This window comes from Zalophus californianus, chromosome 6 (genome assembly GCF_009762305.2).
Source record: "Zalophus californianus isolate mZalCal1 chromosome 6, mZalCal1.pri.v2, whole genome shotgun sequence".
Taxonomy (NCBI): Eukaryota; Metazoa; Chordata; class Mammalia; order Carnivora; family Otariidae; genus Zalophus; species Zalophus californianus.
In genome coordinates this window covers 25,490,043-25,509,829 of record NC_045600.1, presented here as the reverse complement: position 1 = coordinate 25,509,829, position 19,787 = coordinate 25,490,043, and the positions used below count along the sequence as shown (strand labels likewise).

The 19,787-nt window shown below is 52.0% G+C and overlaps 1 protein-coding gene across 1 annotated transcript in view; it reads left to right on the top strand.

The window, feature by feature from the left end:
- Positions 1–819: 819 nt before the first annotated feature.
- Positions 820–19,787, top strand: part of ESRRB (estrogen related receptor beta) — a 105,682-nt gene continuing 86,714 nt past the window's right edge. The window contains exon 1 of the mRNA XM_027572845.2: positions 820–1,017. Within this exon, the coding sequence (XP_027428646.1) occupies positions 968–1,017 (50 nt within the window). The 5' untranslated portion in view covers positions 820–967. The remainder of the gene's footprint in view (positions 1,018–19,787) is intronic.

Genomic DNA, 19,787 nt, shown 5'->3' with positions numbered 1-19,787 from the left:
AGGGATTTATTTGCTCATGTCTGTGTCCTTGGTACATTTCTGAACGTTGCCAATGAAGAGCATCATTTTATACATCTAGAGAGCATTTTTTAGATGCACACCCTGCATCTAGCCCTAGGAGAGCGGTTCAGAACCAGCGGGCCCAGGTGATGGCACGGGAAGGGAATCTGCTTCTCTCTTGCTCTGGCTGGCTGTGCCTCACCTGCCCACCTGACCCTTTGCACTTTTGTGCCCCCAACACAGGCCTTGAGGCTGTGAATTTCCAAGGCCCTGGCCTCCACTGGTTGTGAGAGTGGAGCAATGTGACTCCTTTCAATTTGTAAAACAGACCCATTCTAAAAGGCTGAGAGGTGAGTTTGCTGGGCCTGCCAGTTCAAGAACAGGATGCAGGTGGGGGCGGGGGGTATGTGAACAGCACATCTGTCAACCCCCCCCCCCCCAGTCCCACAAGCCATTTGGACAATTTTTTTTTCTTTAATGGCGAGAGGATAGGACTTGCGGCTCTACAGCTCGGTGCTCTTACTCCTCAGGAGGTGGGGACCTCGCCTGAGCGTCTGATTCCATTGAAGTCTCTCAGGCTCACCCCCCTCCCCCCACCCCAGCTCGATTCTGTCACTTTAAGTCCAGCCCCTGAGAGATAGCCAATAGGAGCCAAACCATACATCAGTCTCCCAGCCTTAAAGCTACAGTAGGGTTAGTGGGCTCCAAGTCTCTGGTGCCCGTGCCTCCTCCACGGCTTCCCATCCCCTCTGCCCGCTGGAGTGTGTGCCTGAGTGGGAGCGCTGGGCTGTGCGCGCACGGCTCTCTGCCTCCCTCTCGCCCCGCCACGGCGCTTCCTCCCACTCTGCCTTCTCCCGCTCACTGTGCCCCTGCCCGGACTCGCACCTCGCCTGTGCCCTTCACTCGCTCTTCCGCGTGATTTCCCCGCCGCCTTTCTCTACCAACTGGGAATGCTAAAACGGGACTGATGGACGTGTCAGAACTCTGCATCCCGGACCCCCTCGGCTACCACAACCAGTAGGTGCTCTGTTTCTCGGTCTGTCGGTCGGTCTGCCCTTCTGCCTGTCCGGCTGCCTCCGTCCTGGGTGTCGCAGTTCTCCTTCTAGGCATTTTTGAAGTGGCAGGAACCCCGGGGGCGCTTGGGGGACGTCGGAGGGGCAAATCGGCACACTTCCTGGGTTTCCTTCTGGGGGGCTGTAAACCCTCCTCTAACTTTTCCCGCACCCCCTATTACAAACCCTCACTTTTAGGTAAGAGCGGCGTCTTCTCGTTCACCCTTTCTCTCTGATCTACCCCCGCGGCGAGAAAATATTTGAGTTTCTGTGGAATAGGGAGGAGCTAGCCCAGAACAGGTGCGGGAATGTCGCAAGGAGGTCCTGTCCCGTCCGAGAAGGCCTCCCCGGGGGCCCTTTGACTTTAATATTTGTTTCCATACTGGAGACCACAAATGATCCCGGCAAGGGGGCGAAATCGAATGTGCCGCGCGGGTCCGGAAACTGCAGGCGGTCAGCGCTGCCTGGCCCCGCGGTCCCGGTGGGGCGCCCCGAGGGCGCGCACAGGGCGCGGCGGACCCCGGGCGCCCCAGCGGTGCGGGCCGACGCGGCCCGGGGCGCACTGCGCCCCGCACGCCCTGCGAGGGGAGCCCGCATTCCGCGAGGGGTGGGGACAGCCGGTCCGGCGCTACCGCGGAGGCAAAGTTGGTTCGCGGCTTTGGGGGCGGCTGCGTGCGGCGGAACTGACGGGCGTGATTTCCGTGCCCCGGGGCACCTTCGCGCTCGCCTCACGGGAACCCGGGGTTGTCCGAGAGGCGTGGGCGGCGGCGGGGGCTGCGGGACCCGACTCCCAGGCACCGCCGGTTCGGGGCTTGGGCGGCGCGCCGGGCGCGCAGAGTGGGAAAGTGGAGAACCGATCCTCTGAACGAAGTGTCCAGCTCCGGGTTCTCCGGGGTCCTGCTCTGGCCCACCGCGGCTTCCCTTCAAAGGGCATTCCGCGCACGTCGCCCCACCTGCTCGGTGACCCGCCCCGGTTTCCCCTCCGGCGTGCCGCGTCCCGCCGCGCTCGGGGCTGGTGTCCCAGCGTCTGCGGGCGGGCGCGCGCAGACTGGTCCCTCGGAAGGCTTAAAAGAATAATAAAATGGAAACTCTAGGTTCTCCCGGATCTGCTTAACTTCGTGCTCTTCTTCCTCTTTTTTTTTTTTTTTTCCCTGAAGCAAACTAAACTACCAAAATCAGTGCTGGCTCCATCATCCCTTCATTTTTGTACGCCCCCCCCCCCCCAAGGAACCACGACATCCCTGAAATAAATACTCTGGATAATGTGGGGTTCCAGGAAATGTGCTTAAACCCCTCCTCGCTGCACAGACTGCCTCCACCCCGGTGGACCACGCGTGAGAGAGGAGGCAACTTCACAGCAGCGTCTCCTGTCGATGACCAGACTGTCCCAGTCTCCACGCTGACCTTTTTGGTTCTAGTTTTAGGATTTCCGCGGGGCAGAGGGGTCCTTTAGGTGCCGCCTGAGTATGGGAAGAAGGAGATGAGTTGGGATGGGCGATAAGGGGAATCTTTAATTACAATGGATTCAGATTGCCATCAGCCCGAAGAAAAGTGTCTTTCCTTCTCTTTTAAAGGTTACACTGATCCCAGCTTGTGTGGCTGGCGGGGGGTGGAGATGGGGTAGTAATTACCAAGTACGACAAATATTGGATATTTAAATTATTTAGTCTCCCTCTCTTCAGAGGTGACTTCTTTAGCTGAGCTTGAGATATCTATGTATTTGTCCCTGGCTCAAGTCACAGCCAATAAATATGAAAATTCGTATGGGGGAAGTACATCCTTTGATCATGTTGACCAGAAAAGCAAGGAGAGATGGAGGATTTAGCAGCTGAGTAATCCATCGAGGTGATGGCCACCCTGGTTTGAGTTTGAGGAGAAATATGGGCAAAGAGGGAATGCCAGGGAAGCAGTGAAAGGGGAAGAGGGAGTTGAGATTCTGGGTGTCTGGGAAGGGTCTGAAGTGGAAATCATTTATGGAGTAAGCCTGACAGTGGTTTGAATTCTCTACCCTCCCTGGTTTCTTTGCAAAGAATTTACTTGTCACTCCGCGGGGCACAGGAAAAGCCAGAAATATACCCGCCACCTCCACTGAGGAACTAAACGTTCCCCGGTGAGATACCATTTCTCAAAGCCCAGGCAGGACCTGCTGGGCAGCGGCAGCCCCTAGCGTTGGGGGAGCTGGTCCCATGTAGAGATGTGCGCCTCCAGGCGAGGGTTTGCATCTGCTGTGGTGCTGGGGCACGGAATTTCCAAGGATGAGCTCGTGGAGATCAGAGCCTGGAGTTGGGGGGAGGCATCTTTCTGACCTCAGCCCCCGGGCTTCATGACAAGTAGCTTTAGAGCCATTGGTAGGAGCAAAGTATCAAAACGGGGGGCTGCATGCTTTGGTTTGTTGGAAGGACAGTAGGGATGAATCCATCCATTACCCATAGTGCTGATGTTTCTCGGGGAACATATACGTGAGTGGGTTTGTGTGCTATGTACAGTTTCCACCCATGTGGCTTAGTCGACATTTCCCCGACTTGAGAAAACCCAAGGGCACAGGGACCACAGTTCAGTCAGAAAGAACTCTGCAGCCCTCCTCTGACTTGCTAACATACAGAGAGCATTTTTTAATGCTTTAGGTTATTCTCACTTTCCCAGGTGAGAAATTAACACGCACTCGTGCATGCACACACACAGACACACACACACACACCACACACAGATACATCATACCTTCATACCTTTCTCTCCTTCATTTTCATTTTCCTGTAGCCAATCCTGTAGGTGACTCCATTACCATTTCTAATCAATATTTTATGTACATATATAATCAGCCAGGGTAGGAGTGAGTGTGCTGGCCTGCATGTGCCTGTGTACAAATGTGTCCCTGACCGACCGGCTGGCGACCCTCAACCAAGGGAGCAGGGGGGTGGGGAAGAGGGGTGGAGAGGGGTTGGCGGGGGGAGCTGCCTCACCTACCATCCGATGACCACTTTGCTGTTGTTAAAGAAACAAAGAACAAACTGTCCTGAAGCTAAAATATGTGGGTTCACACGTAGGAAGAAATGCCACATGGTAATTCAGAATCAGTGACCCAGAGAAAAACAAAGGGGAAATTAATTTTTAATGGTACATTTAAAAATAAATCAGAATGAGGACATTAGTCTTGGTTTTCCAAGGGAGGGGCTCTAGGAAATAAACCTTAATGTGCCTGCCACCCTTCTGGAGGTGTGGGCTGCCCTGGAAGAGGATGGGGTGATGGGAGGCTGGACTTGTTCGGGCCCCAAGGCAATGAGCTAGGCGGAAGCAGGTCAGTGTGGAGGGCCTCAGTCCCAGGGAAGGCCCTTTCCAGCTCAGTGAAGATCCTGACATCAACTGGAAATTTCCTCTTGGAGCTTATGATTTCCCCAACTCCATTGTAGAAACAGTCCTCTATTTTACCAATAATTAGGAACTATGAAAACATATTTCTTAAAAGAATATATATATATATATATATATATATATATATATAAAGAAACAAGCTGGCCCACCAAACAGGAACCTTTTCGTTCTATTGATTTGGAGTAATCAATAAATATTTCATTTAGTCTGAGAGAGGAGGGACAGAAGGGACTTTTGGGGAAAGTGCTTCCAGGGAGGTGGCTGTGATAGAGATTTCGTGGCCCAACCCTGCCTTCTCAGGGTGCCTCCAGCTCTCCCTCCGGGGGGCTTGTAACTTTGTCCAGCATGTTTGATTTGTGTTCTTGATAACTGGACATCTGGCCAAATGTTTTTTTTTTTAAAGGCAATGTAAACTCAGGGAAAAAGTTTGTCTCCTTCTTTGGTCCTCTGCAAAATGCCTTGTTTCTTTGGAATGCGTGGCCCTGGAGAGATCTGCGGGAGTGTAGTGGGCCAGAGGAAGGGTGTGGGTGAGGGAGAGACAGAAGGCGTGTGCGTTGGGGTGGGCCGGGGAGTTCGCTGTGTAAACCAGCCGCTTCAGGAGAGAGAATTCAGAAGACAGTCAAGCAGTTCCACAAGACACAGGGTGCTCTTGATGCAGTTCTGCAGTGCCCTTCTCTAGAACTTGTCTTCCCAGATGCCTGAAGTGGCTTCCTCAACATGACTGAAATTATTTGTGGTTCGAATTTAAGGGGCAGGAATAGCATGCTTTAGACCATAATCTACTCCTTCAAAGTGATGTCCGACACCCCATGCTGATGCCTTCCCACACAGACCGGCCATCATCGTCGGTGTCTGTCTGTCCCTCCCCAAGTGAGACCCTCTGAGCGCTCTTTCAGCTTGGGGGGGGGGGGCAGAATCTGTCAGAACAACTCACAGCTCCGCTGGGAGCCTGTCTGGGGGCCTGGTGGCTCTCGACTGAGTGTTCTCGGGGGAGAACCCTGCACAGCTTGAGTGCTCAACCTCTGATGTCGTCCACAGCCGCTGTCATTCCTAGAGGGTGTGCGGGCCCACGAGGGGGCTTTGAGCGGAGAGGCAACACACCGCGCCAGGAAGCCCCCAAGGGTGCGACTTGGGGATGGCTGGGGCCGGGCAAATCTGAGTGTACATCCCGCCTGCTTGCCCTTGAGGCCATTTGCTGATTTCTAGGGATAGTCAAAGGTCTTTTTAGCCCCGCAAGTGCTGGTGACCCCTGACTGGGCCTGGACTCTGGTGAGTCTCCCTCTCCGGGTCCCTGTGGCCCCATACCTCCAGAGACCTGTCATATTCATGGCCATTCCTCGGAGGGGGGGGTCCTAGTGCCCCCTGGAGTGGCTGGGGTGGCCTGGGGTGGGGGGGTTACATCCTGGTGGCCCCACGGTTGTTGTGGCCTGGTCCCCGTGCAGGGAGGCTGTGGTGTTTATAATTGCAAATGTAATTAGGAGACCAGCTCTGGGGGACTGGGATGCTCAACTTCTCTGCAGTCACGGTGACCCCTGTGATGGCTGGCCGGGCAGATTAACCCTCACCTGGACAGCCTGTCCCCTGCTTTTGGTGAGGCTGCTGACCTTTCACTGATAATGGCAGAGCATCCTGGGTAACTGGTGGCAGAGCCGGACCCCTTCCTCAGAGGGGATGTCAGGGCAGTGACTGGGAGAGGTCCAACTTGGTGGTTACTTTGTCCCTAGACCACTGGGCAAGTGATTCTTGCCTCTTGTGACAAGCTTGACCCTGTGTGGCATGTTGCTCTGGAACATTCTCTTCCTTACTTTCCTGGCCATGCTAGAAGGATGTGCACAGAAGACTTTGGGTCCATGCTCGTCAGTGGCTCTGGGGCCCTTGTGGGAGAAAGCCGGCCTCCAGAGGGGACCTATCCTGACTCTCAGCGAGTGGTGCCGGAGCTCCATGGGCAGTGGGGAGGTGAATGCCTGGTGGCTCTCCAGTTCTGCTGGGTATTCCCCCGGGACTGGGCAGCCACGGCTGGGCGCACTCAGGACATGCGGGCAGGCAGGCCATAGGGAAGGGTATGGGTTTTAATATAGCCCACAGACCCCCAACCAACCATCTGACTAAGAGTCCTCGGAAAACCAGACAAGGAGAGAAGCACAGAGCCGCATGGTCTTTTTTTTTTTTTTGGTACCTGCCCATCTAGAGCGCCTTTCTGTACTGCTCAGGATTAGAAAGGATCTAACAGCACCTTTATTTATAAGCAATGGCATACGGGAGGCTGAGGCCTTTCCCTGTTGCTCTTAATGCCCCTCCTGTAGAAGATGTCTCTGAACCCCAAAATATCAAGGCTGGGTGCATTCCTGGAAGAGCTCCCGCTACATGTACCAGTGGGAGCGCATGTTATGGTAGAATTCCCCTTGAAGATGGGAGTAGCAGGGGGCGAGGGGCTCTGCCCTCAACACATAGCCCCTGCTGCCTGCCCTACCCCTTGCTTGGGCTGAGATCAGGCTGTGGCCACATTCCAGTGGGGGCTGCCAAGCCTTGGGGTTTTTCCATGGAGCGAAATTCGGGAACGCCATAGGACCCAAGTACTGGCTGTCCCTGCAGCTGGAGGAGTTCACTCTTCCTTCAGTTTTCTGGCCCGGGTGAGGTGGGCAGACTCCGGACAGGGTGAGAAGGCAGTGCTATCCTCTGGAATAACGGACAGCCACACTCAAAGGGGCATTTGGGCAGTTGTGTTCCAGATTCCCAACTTCTTCTCTTCCTGGATATAGCCATGGACAGTTTAGTCAAATGTTTTCCTAAATCGAGGAAAATCATACCTGTTAATCTGCCCGTGGGACTTTCAATATGGAATTGGACAAGGTGAAAAAAAAATCTATTGGCTAAATGTCTTCAATTCAGAGTTATATGTGCTTGAGTTAAAATGAACCCCAAACAAAAGTTTTCCTGGGGGGTTAGAGCTGTAATTTTTTTTATCCTCATTTTACTCTGCTTTTGAACTATACACATTTTAGTCCCAAAGAAGTTCCTTCCCGCCCCCGCGGCCCCCAAAATCGGTCTCTTCTGTTCCTTAGGACTTTAGAATATTCTATTCAATATTGTCATTCAGTGTCCCCGGGATTGAGCCTTTTCTGGGAATGGTTTTCTGGATAATGTTATTTTATTTTCAATGTCATTTCATCCAGAGGTCAAAAGGCAGTTAAACAAACTCCGACAAGGTTTTGTTTTTATCTTCTGGTTTCAAATGTGATCAATTTTCATTTAAAACTATATCAGGGTCCTCTCGTGCCAATGACGGCAGCAGTCTGCTGCATGCCTGGCTGGCGGTGTTTACTGAAACCCTCTGCATTTAAAATTGCACGACTGTGAAGTGCCCAATTAGCTTTTCTACATTAAGTGTTATTTTAACTTGGCTCTTTTTTTTTTAATTGCTTGAATTACCTTAAATTCATAAATTATTTTTTTGTCTTCTTATTAATTTTTAACATTTTATTATATTTATTTAGATTTACGTTTTGGGTATTTTCACCGGGTTTGTAGTTTTAAAAAGGTACCTGGAAAAGGGGTTTTGAGCCTCGCAGGTCTTTTCTTGTGTTCTTGGCTTCTGAAGGGCAAAGAACAAATACAGCACAGTGCTGTAGGGCAGGGTGGAGGATGCGAAAGCTGATATTTTAGATGAGATCTCTCGTATACAGTGTTACCTTTTCCTTTGTCTTTACTTATTTTTTCCCTCTATTTTCATTCCAGTTTGCTTTAGGTATGGATCTCTGTGATTGCATGTTTCGGAGGAAGGAGTGTGGGATCTGTGTCTGTCTGTCTACCTGCGTGAACGTGTGCACATGTGCGTACGTGCACACAGGAGTGTGTGGGCACGTTCGTGCCGTTTTGAGGTGCTGAATGTGATTAGTCTGGGGAAGTCCCAAAGCGGAATGCCTGGTGTCCACGCCACTCTGATTTGGCCATCAATACCTTCCTCCACTGTCCGTTGCCTGCTCCCGTGTTTTGGGGGAGACAGCAAGAAGGGTAAAAGACTGAAGAACAAGGCGGTAGGGACTGGAGCTATGGGTGAGGGTATCAGGAAGCTCTAAACTTTATTCAAAACCAATTTTTATATCTCTCATCTCATCTTACCGCCTAGCGCTTTGAGCCTGAGTTTGGGATCTTAGTGATGCAGAGTGAATGAGCTGGCGTATGCTTTTGTTTTTGCCTCTGTAATCGATCAGCAGAAAACATTCCCTTTTGATGGTGAAACATCCCCTTAGCACACATGCAGAGTGCGGCATTTATCCCTTCCTTTTCACCTCACTCTTTGTCATCTGTCTCTTGGGTGTGTTGACATTGTCTACCTAAGCAGGCAAGCTAACAAGCTTTGCCAGAAAGAACACTGCTTTTACAGAAATAATAGCAATAATGCGATGGTTGCAATAATTATGACAACGGTAATAACAGCTTGCAGCTTTTTCTTCCCCCAAAGCGCAAAGCAATTCTCATAACCGGTTTTCTCATAGTAACCGGGTGAGGGTTGCTGTGTCTTGCCCCCGAACATAAATGTTTTGCTGCAAACAAAAATATGCAAAGGCTTCAGGTTCGCATGTCTACATTCATTCAGGAGCTAAAACTGCCTGGCCTCTGAAATATGAGCAGACGGGTAGAGGAGAATACAGTGTTAGGCACATGGCCCCCCTGAGAAATGCTGGGTGTGTTGCCTTTGAACTAGGAAGGGAGAAATGTTTCTTGTAAGGGATGCTGTGTCAGGTCTGACCCCACTGCCACGAGCTTCTGAGGTCCATGCCATGCTCTGCCTCTCGGTACTCCCACCTTCCTCGGTTCTTCTGGCAGCGACCTAAGGGGAGCTTTTAGACCAAAGGCACACAGAGGATAAGGAGGGTTACACCGGCTTGGCGCATGCAAATAAATGGGAAAAGAACTGTGTGGAGAGAGGCAGAGTCACCTCGCCACCCTTGATCACCTTCCTGGCCATTCAGCTTCTCCCAGGCTGGCTTTCCCTGCTCCTGGGCGCCTCGACCTGCCCTCTGGAGGCAGAGATTAGAGGGAGGGCACCAGGGAGCTGACGTGCTGGATCCCTATGACCCCTCTTGTGACTCCTCATGCTCACTCCCAGACCCGGACCGGCTCATCTGCACACCCTGCTCATCTGTGTGTTACTTTTGAAATAGGTGCTGCCTTTGTTATTTCCTCTCTCATTCCTTTTTTTTTTTTTTTTTTTTTTTTGGTATGTGTGCCTTGGAAATAGGAGGCAGCCTAATATAATAGGGAGCGCCTAATAAACCAGGGTCCCACGGCTGGCTCCGTTTTTTTTTTTTTTTTTTTTACTTTAATATTCTTACTCGTGTTCTTACTCGATTTTTTTTTCTCCAAAAACAAAACAAAACAAACCCAAACCTCCGGGCTTTGGGTTATTAATTGATTATTAACTGATTTAACAAACAAAACATCCTACCCCCAAGGAATCCCAGCAAGAGTCTGGCTGTGCCGCTCAGGTCAAGAGCTGCCTTTTCCCCTCAATCGGTGAGAAACGTTATAGCTTCAATTCCCTTGTTGGACCCTGAGTAAAAAATTAATTCATGAATAATAAAAACCAATCAGTCTTGTTGAGTTTAAGAAGGATTAGGAGAAAGGGTGTTTTTTCTCATAGAGAACATTTGGAATCTGCGTGTCATTGTCACCGAGTGTTCGGAGTAGCTTGAGCGTGCCTTTCTTCACAGCAAATGAGCTATTTATTATCTCGAGGTGTAGCACATCTTTCTCAGTTGTAAGACCAACTTGCTGAAGACTATTATGGGTTTCCCACCCACTTCTCTCCCACAATCCCATACCCCAAACCCGTGATAATTCATTGAAATTAAGACAGTTTCCTGTGTAAGTGGCATATAACCAAATAGCACAAAGGGGCACTGCATTATGAATAAATTGGTTTGTTAATGCAATGGAGTCCTTCTTGGTTTCCCTCCCCTTCCTCTCCCTGGGAAGTAATTGACCAGAAATTTACATGCCTTTGTAAGAACTACAGAAATTAGACTTGTAGATACTCTTTTCAGTTTCCATTGATAGTATCTACCTCCCAGGGTTGTTGTGAAGATCACACAGAGGTAATTCACAAGTGTTGGGAAGGTAGGGGGTGTACATGAAGTGTTCCGTGTTCCTATTAATTTTTTGATGTCATCTTTCGGAAGTTACTTTTCATTCCTTTGACATAACCTCACAATGATAGTCCTCCTCAGCAGTGAGATTGGGGTGCTTGAACTGATTACTTCCTTTAATGCGATCAGTGTGGCTTGGGTTTCCATATGTAACACAGGGGATTAGAGAAGGAATTATGTTATGGGACTGGGATGATGAATAGGAAATATTCTCTGAATGAATCTCTGTGTCCTCCGACCCGTGGGCAGAGTTGCACAATACAATACAGGACACCCAGTTAAATTTGGATTTTAGATAAACAAACAAATAATTTTTTAGTGTAAGTATGGCCCCTGCAGTATTTGCTAAATCTGGCAACCCCACCCATGGGTGTTTTCCTTAAATTGGTCTGATTAAGCTCCCTTATTTTTTTTCTGCTTTTGACAAAGTCTAAGAAAATAATTATGTATTTAGTTTTTTCAAATTGTTTTTTAAATGACTGTCTTTAACTTTTTGCCCATATTAGCTTGTTAAGTTGGCCACATCCTTAGAAGTTAGTGGGTACAAGTGATTTCCATCATCTGGCTATCTTGAGAGAGTTGCAATCAGGTAAGTAAATGGGCCGAATGAGGTCTCCTAACTTTAAGCACCCAGAGCTACTGAATTTTGCTTTAGGGAGGAACAGGGTAAGCAGAGTCTTTTTGGAAACCTGCCTTTTCGTGTTTCCCTGACAGGCAGGTTGAGGGGCTGGACTGCTAGAACCTGAGATCCTGGCCACTGGAATCTACCCTTGCTGCACCAGGGAGGCCAAAAGCTGCAGTCTCTCCCTGCCTTCCCACACAAGGGCAGGAGGCTGACCCTTTGGAGGCATCCTCTAGGAGGCTGTGGGGAAAAGAAACCACCGAAATCAGTGTCAGGTGGTGGAGTAGGGAGGACAAGGGGTCGCACTTGAAACAGCCAACTGGAAACATGGATGAACTGGGGCTCACCAGTGGGGGACCAACGAACCCCAGCTTCTTTTCCATGTCAGAGCTGCCCGGTCACAGAGCCTGGGTAAACACAACCATTGTTTTAAGCGGCACCCTCGCAGCCCAGAGTATGGGAAATGGAAGAGTTCTAGAGCCCCCTACAGGCCCTCGGTGGCACTGCACCTCACGGATGACAGTCCCACTACAGAGCCTTCCCCAGGTGGGAAGGGGTGTGGAGGACGCCAGCAGGTGAGCCTGCAGGAACTCCTGGAGGAGTGAGCCCCTGACTCCGGCTTCAGGAAGCAGCTCTGGTTTGGGTACCGCCTTTCGGAGCCACGCTCCGGGCTCTCTAGCGCTGCAGCTGCCTCCTAGTGTGGTACGCCCCTCCCAACACATGCACACATATGCACACACACGCACACCTGCACACACACACATGCACGACACACTCACTCCCTCGGTGGCTTGCCTGACCTCCAAACAGGCTGGAAAAGGCTCAGGTCTCATTCAGTCTGAGGAAAGCCCTGCAGCTGCTGGATATGCAGAGGCAACGGGGCCAGCACTTTTTTCAGAGCCTGATACTTACATTCAGATTCTCTTCTCCAAGACACTGAACTCCCTGAGGCTCATTTTAGGGTTTGCTAGAAGAAAAGTTTTGGGGGAAGGGAGGGAGCCACAACTAAACTGTCAGATCAGAGGTGGGCAATTGTAATAATAGTAGCAGTCATTGTAATTTATTGAGCACTTACTATGTGCCAGGCCTTGTCCTAAGAGCGTTTGATGTATTCACTTGCTACTTCTCACAACCACCCTGTGAAGGAGATCCCATTGCCATCCCCATCTCACTGGCAGGGAAACTGAGGAACAGAGATGTTAGGTCACTTGCTCCAGGTTACACCGCTGGCAAAGCCGGGATTTGCTCAGGGGCAACCTGGCTGCGTGCCTGCACTCCTCACCACTATGTGTGTCTAGAATTTCTGCTTCCTAACTCCAGCTTTGAGAGCACCCCTTCTTATCCAGGTGGGCCGGACACATAGGTAAAGTTTAGGGTGGAGGTAGAACGGGGAAATTGGCCCCCATGTCTTGTTCCTAAAAAGGCAAATGGAAGAATTGCCCCAGGGGATTAGGTCCCTCTTCCTCCTCAGCCTGGCCCAGGGAAAGGCTGGAGAAAGAAGCTTGTGGTCCTCCTGACATCATCCTCCATCCCTTGGCCGCCCCCCAGACACCCCTGATGGTCTGAGACACCCCCCCTTGTGCCTCCCTCTAAGTGTGTCGTATGTAATGCATTTTGCTGCCAAATCCTCTCTTCTCTGCCTGTGTTTTCTCCCATCTCATGCCATCCCCTTGTTCTGTCCCCACCGGCTCTCCGATCCCTAGTCTGAATCTCAGTGCCAGACTCTCGGATCTGACTTGGGCTCCAGGGGATACTGCACACCAGCCCCTGCAAAAGAGCATTCCAGCATCGCACTCAAACCTGCTTCTCCCCATGTCCTTATCTCTCTCCCTCTCTTGACGCAGGGACCCTCAGCCAAGATAAGGAATATATAGCTTCTGTTCTGCCCTCTCTCCTTATTGTCCAGCGCCCACCTCAGGTGTACAGATTTTACCTAAATATACACCTCAATCTGTTCTTTCCTATTCATACTGTTGCTTACCTTCCAGCCCCCAGTCTGCTTGGCAAACTTCTGTTTATCAGCCGTACTCATCTATTCCCCTCTGCTGGGGCCAACCCTGACCCGTCCTGGGGGAGTTCATCTCTCTCCTTGCAGCTGCAGACTGGCCTGTGTCCTTGACTGGGTTATAATCTTTTGGATTTGAATGCATGCTTCTCTTTCCCCACTAGATCATGAGCCCCAGGAGTATAAGCTCATCTCTGAGTCCCCAGTGCCTATAAGCACCTGGTACAGAGTAGGTGCTTTGATGCATGTCGGTGGTGCTAACCTAGGGAGATTGGAGGTGGATAAAGGGGAATTCTGGGGCATGAAGGGCAGGTAGAAGGCCCTGGGAAAAGTGGCCAGGCGGGGCCTGGTTCTACGGGTCTGTGGCCTTGTTGGTCACCGGGGCAGATCTGGCTGGCTGGACGAGCATCCATGCCCTTTTCGGGGGCAGAATATATAGTGGTTAGGAGGAAAAGCTCTGACTGCAGACGGAGTCTAAATCCTGGCCCCAGTGGGGGTGCTGGAACCAGCTCAAACTGTCCTCGGAGAGCCAGTGGCTTGGGCGAGGTGATCATTACGTTGACAGGAATTTTGTGAGCTGATTGTTAAATACAACTATTACTAAAAATGAAATTATATAAACTTGCAATGAAATACATTGTAGTAAAGACAAAGGTAGTAAGTACTCAAAACTCATTAGTCCCTAATATTTCGCGACCTTTCCCTTTATATTCTTGAAGTCAATTTGCATCCAATGTATCTGCACAGTGGAGATCTGTGTCTTCCCAGTCGCGCCATGTCAGTGATGCCACATGGGTCGCTCACAGCTGTGAGGGGAGTATCTACACCATGGGAATGGGCAGATGCTACAAAGCCGTCCCTTCTTCCAGCCAGTAGGTAGACATTCACCACCACACCCCTGCCTAGCTGCAGGACCTCTCCGCTCTGGGCCCCTGGATAAGTGACTTTGTCTCTGTGCCTCAGAGCCCTCGTGGGCAGCGATCCCCTTATTGGGCTGCTATAAAGATGAAAAATTGACCGACATAAACCGCTGAGAGCTGAGACTGGTACACGTTTTGGCTCTTTTCAGTCTTTCTCCCTCACTGTTGCAGGCATAGCCCTATCCGAAGTCTGTTGAAACTGAGAATCTTCATAGCGGAATGGGAGCTTTGTGCCTGGAGGGTTAGGGTGTTGCTTTTCCTGACTGGCCCCCTACCTGTGGGATTTGACTGTCAGAGCTAAAGCAGGAAGCAGAGAACCCTGGTTTTCTTTCCACGGGGAAAGGCCCTGGCAGAGAGGTCTGCTCAAGCCTGCAGCCAGGAGAGGTTTGGGGCCCAGGCCCTGTGAGGAACTGGGTCCACAGCAGCTGTCCTCATGGCCCACACGTGAGGCAGGCACAGGTGAGGTCAGGAGGGAGATGGAGCAGGTGCCGAGAAGAGCCAGGCTTCAGGGTGAAGGGGGGCTCTGCAGGTGGCCGCAGTGGGTTCCTACGACCATGGGAGGGGCAGGGCCTCTCCCTGGAAATGCTGGGGAGCGCGGCCCTGCTCACGGGCCGCTCTGGCTCGTGGGAGCTGAGGGCCTACCCCAGACCGTTCCCAAGTCAGGGCACATGTTGGAAACAGCTTGAGCTGCGGTGGCACCGGCTGTGCCGCACTTTCTGGGGACACCACAGCAAAGTGGGAAGTTAAGAACATCGAGTCTGCGGCTCCCAGAATCAGAGGCCCAGGAGAGGGTGTAGGAGGGCTGTCCTAGGCTCCTCCTTGCAGGTTCCTCAGGCCCCAGCCAACTCCGGGTCCTGGAGGAGGTCTTTGCCCTGGCAGTTACCTGGAAATGGCTTCAGGCTCAGACCTCTGGCATCAGGAAGCCCTGCTCGGTGACTCAGTGACACGCAGCTCCTGGGCCAGCCCGGCCCACTCTCAATGGTAAGTGAACCGCAAGCCTGCAGACACCAGGTGATGGCTAGGTCTGCGCAGCTCTGCAGACTAGAAGGCTTGTCTCATCACTGGGGGCTCATTTCATTCTTTGAATCCCTGGTCTATAGAGAAACACATTTGGAAATGGCCTTGCCAAGAAGGACACAGCCTTGAGAATTAAACCCTCCATCCCATCTCTCCGTGAGAGTTGTCCGTTTATCTTGAGCCGCACAAGGGCCTGGCTCTGGTTCATTTGTGAATCTGCAGCACAGGGTCACGCGTAGAGGAGCTTTCAGTAAATGGGAGGTAAAAGCTTGAGAAAATTTGTGCATTGGCTGAACTGCTGGTGGGCCACCTGTGTAGTTGTACAGGTTGTTCACTGACCAAGAGTGTCTGGTTGAGGGATAGGTGAGGTCTGAACCTAGTTTTTCTAATTCATGCCAAGACACACATGGCAGGGAGGAAAGGGAGTGAGTATCCAAGGGGTTCATGGCCTAAGGGGGATGAGGAGTCTCAGGCCCTGACTCACACCAGGAGCAGCCCCCCAGGCTAACGTGTGCCCTGGTTCTCTAAAGGCCACTGCGTTTCTGTCTGCCTGGCACCACCCCTGCAGGTTGAATTTAGAGCTTGATAACTGTTCAGAAAGCTTTCTGTTCTGTTTAACTGCACTTCCCAGTGCGTCCCCCACAGCTCTCAGCAGGGCGAGGCAGGAAGGGACACCCAGATCCCGCTCTTCCTGCTGCTCCTAATTCAGCATGCCCAAGGGAGCAGAGACATGCTGGGACCCTGTGCTCCCAGACTTAATGTGCCAGATGTCTGTGGGTGTGGAGGTGGGCAAGCCGGGGGCCCTGGCCTGCAGGGCCACGTCAGAGGGAAAGTGTCACATGGCCGCTGGACTCCCAAGAGTAGATTCTGAGCTGTGCTGGAGCTTAACAAGTTGGAGGGGGAGGGAGTTTAGCAACTTGGCCGGCGGGGAGGGAGCTACTGTGTTAGCATCTGATTGGGAACTCCAGGCATGATCACTTTATCTTTTCAGTAGCACTTAAGTAGGGGGTCCTAATCCTTTGTGGAGGAAGAGCCTGGCGTCCAGAGGGGCTGAGTGACTTCCCAGGGCAACACAGTGGATCTACTTAAAGAGCCAGGATGCAAATCCGGGTCTGCTTGAAGAGACCAGAATGCCAGGGGCCTGGAGAACATCTGTTTCTCTCACAGATCCCTGTGGTTCAGGACCAACTCTTCTGACACTTTTCTTGGAACATTAATGTGGTTCCCGGCCGAACCTCTCAGCTGACCCTGGGCTCAGGAAGGGGGAGCACAGTCCCTGAGCAGGGCATGTGGCCCATGAAGCTGCCACCAGGTCCTCCTTCCAGGACTGCTGTGCAAAGGGCAGGGCATCTGCAAGTGTCCATGTCTGTGTTGGGCTGAGGGAAGGGCCCTGCCCCTTGCCAGGAAGGAAAGAGGAAGAGCCAAGCACAGGCCCACCCCCTCACTGCTACCTAGGTCAGCTGCCCTGGATGGCATTGGCCTTTGTGGAGAGGAGCTGCTTGAGAGTGGTCAGTGTGTTTGAGCTGGAACTTGGGGCCTGTGGTCAGCCCCGTGGAGGGCCTCTGTGTGGGTCTGTGGGACAGGGAAGCACCAGAGGCCAGTTTCCTGCATGTGGTCTCAGGGCACAGGGCAGAGAGAGGCCTGCTTTGGTCTGGGTGGCACCGTGGCCGGTATCTAGCAGGCCTGGATTGGGGGTTCCGTCTCCTTTGCATAGCCTGAGTCCCCTAGCTCCACACCTGACCAGCAGAGCGGTCCCAGGAGAAGACCCTGTAGGCTTGACTTGGGGCAACAGTAGGGGACCTGCCCTGCCCTCCCTAGGGTCAGTCAGTACTCAGCAAAAAGGCTGTCGTCACCGTGGAAAGTGCCTCCCACTTGGCTCCAGTGGACACCCCCTTGTGCCTGTGGCCTTCGGCCTGGCTCACGCCTCCCCCACCCCTCACAACCTCCTCAGACTTCCCAGCTACTTTCCTGTGGTAATAGTAATAAAAATAGGTACTTGTGGTCTGGCAATGGATCTCTCTCCCCCGTATTTTTTTCTTGTCTTTACATGTATTTTTAAAATTTTACATTTTATGACATCTAGAAATTGTATGTAATGCCTTTATTGCAAAGAAAAAAGTGACCTGGGGTGAGAGGCAGTCCAAGAAACTAGGGATCCCTGGCAGCCCAGCCATTCCCACAGGGGGAGTGGAGGTCAGGCCAGGAGGTGGGTTCCCTGGACGGTGCCTGTGCTGGGGGCGTGGCTGGGTGTGGGCATCTTTGTGTGGGTGAGGCTATGGGGTTTCTGAGCAGGGGCTGGGTCAGTATCAGGTGCCGATGTACCTGTAGGATCTGAATCAGAACCCTCTCCACAGAGGGCAGGAGAACCTCAGGGCGCCTAGGTAGGCTCAGGAAGGGATCCATACGTGCAGTCGTCGTGGGGGGGGACACTTTAGATTCTGGTTTATGTGGTAATCTCCGCTCCTGGCCACGCAGGTGAGGCCAGAGATCATGCCCGTGACAGGTAGGCTTGCCTACGCCAGGCTAAACCCGTTGCTCTCAGATTCTACACCTCTTTTCTTTTCCTCCATCGTACTTTCTTCTTTGCCCCATATTTCTGCCTCTGTCACCCCGGCCTGTTTCCACCGTGTATGCCGGTCCCCCCTGCCAGTGACACCGGTAGTGATTGCTAATATCTCCTGGATGCTGGCCATGTGCCAGGCACCTGCACGCTGCTTCTTTCGGCTACCCACACCTTTCCGTCCTCTCTTTTGGGGGCTTGCGTTCTAAAGACTCAGCCCCGGGAACCACTGAGTGTCCTGCATGGCTGGGTTGCGAGACTTCCTCCTTCCTGGAGGGCGGAGGCAGAACATGGGGGCTGGGGAAGACCCGAGGGGCGCACTAGCACCTAAGCCCTCATTTTCCAGATAGTGAACTGAAGCCCTGAGTGGTGAGGCCTTGTCTACGGACTCACAGCTCGTGCGTAGAACCAAGCCCAGGCCCCAGCCTCTTGGCGCACCACGAGCCACCCCCCGCCGCCCCAGCACTTTGTCCTGCACTGCCTGGCTCTCTGGATGGACGTTCTACTTGACCCTCAGGTTCCTAAGGGCCTCCCTGGCCTCGTGGTCGTGAGGACTTGAACTGTGTTGTCTCAGGGCTAAATAGTACAGACCCCAGACTCCCCGTTCCACGGTCACGCCGTGTGCCTGCCCCAGGCCAGGTGACGAGATGGTAGGAAACAGAAGCAGAGGAGGGCTGGACAGATGGAAGCGGACAATTTTGAGTTTAAAAAAACAAAAACAAAAAACAAAAACCAAGGAACTGAGAGAGTTTCAATAGACAGAAACTGGTAGGATGAAAGATGACCAGGTCATTCCGGGCAAGTTGGCGCCCTCCTCTGCCTGGTTCCTCTGCCATCTGTCTCCTGATGCAGGCCTGCAGCCCCCTTCACACCTCCCTCCCTGGGCCATCTCTCTAGGCTGTTCTCTGTGCTTGGTGACTGCACATGGTAAGGAGCTCCTCTCCCAGTGGATGTGTGGAGGAGTGGATGGGAGATGGGAGCCACGTGATAGTAAAGACCATGTCCTCTGTCTGGCTCACGTTGACCTCACCCCATGGCTGGATGAAAAGAGGGTGCCAACCCTGTGGCACTTCCGGGCAGCATCCCAGCTACTGCAGCTCATGCCCAAGGTCAACACTTAACTGGCCATCCCTGATCTGAGGTGGTCGTCAGGGTCTGGCAATATTCTGTGTCTATAAACAGCTGACCAGGCAGGCAAGGCTAGAGAAGGCCTCCCTGGAGGAAAGAGAGGGAGTCTCCTGCGTCACGACTCACCCTATGTGGACATGTGGGGAAAGACGAGTCCTGCGTGGTGTGGTGGACAGGGCGGGCCTTTGATGTCCTACAGGCCTGAATTCACCCAGCCCTTCCCACCCCCTTGCTGTGTAGCCTTGGGTGAGTCACCTAACCTCCCTTTGCTGTGGCTGGACTCATCTGAAAAATGGAATGTTAATCCTTCCCTTACGGGGTTCTGGGAAGATTGGATAAAATAATACTTGTAAAATGCTCCTCCGAGGGTATTGTCAGGATCTGCCCCAAGTGTTCTCTGTAAAAGTTGCTGTGCTCCTTGAAGGGAAACATGCAAATTTCTTTAAAGGTATTGCTGAGTTGTGAGTTTATTATGTATTTTTCAACTAATGAAGAATAAAGGGATTAAGATTATGATAATGGAGGAATCAACCAACGTTTTGGTATTAAAAAGAAGCCCTCCCAGGCCCAAAGAACTGATAGGAAATGAAGGCAGCAGAGAATTAAGTGGGAAAAGGTGGTGAGTGAACAGCCTCGGGGTCAGGGCACCCTGTGCAGTAGAAGATCCGCGTGTAACTCCTGACTCCCCCTAAACTTAACTATTAATAGCCTGCACTTGACAGGAAGCCTTACTGACAATATGAACTGTCAGTTAACACATATTTTATGTTTTATGTATTATAGACTATTTTCTTACAATAAAGTAAGCAGAGAAAGGAAAATGTTATTAAAATCCCAAGGAGGGGTGCCTGGGTGGCTCAGTCGGTTAAGTGTCTGCCTTCGGCTCAGGTCATGATCCCAGGGTCCTGGGATCGAGCCCCACGTTGGGCTCCCTGCTCCACGGGGAGCCTGCTTCTCCCTCTCCC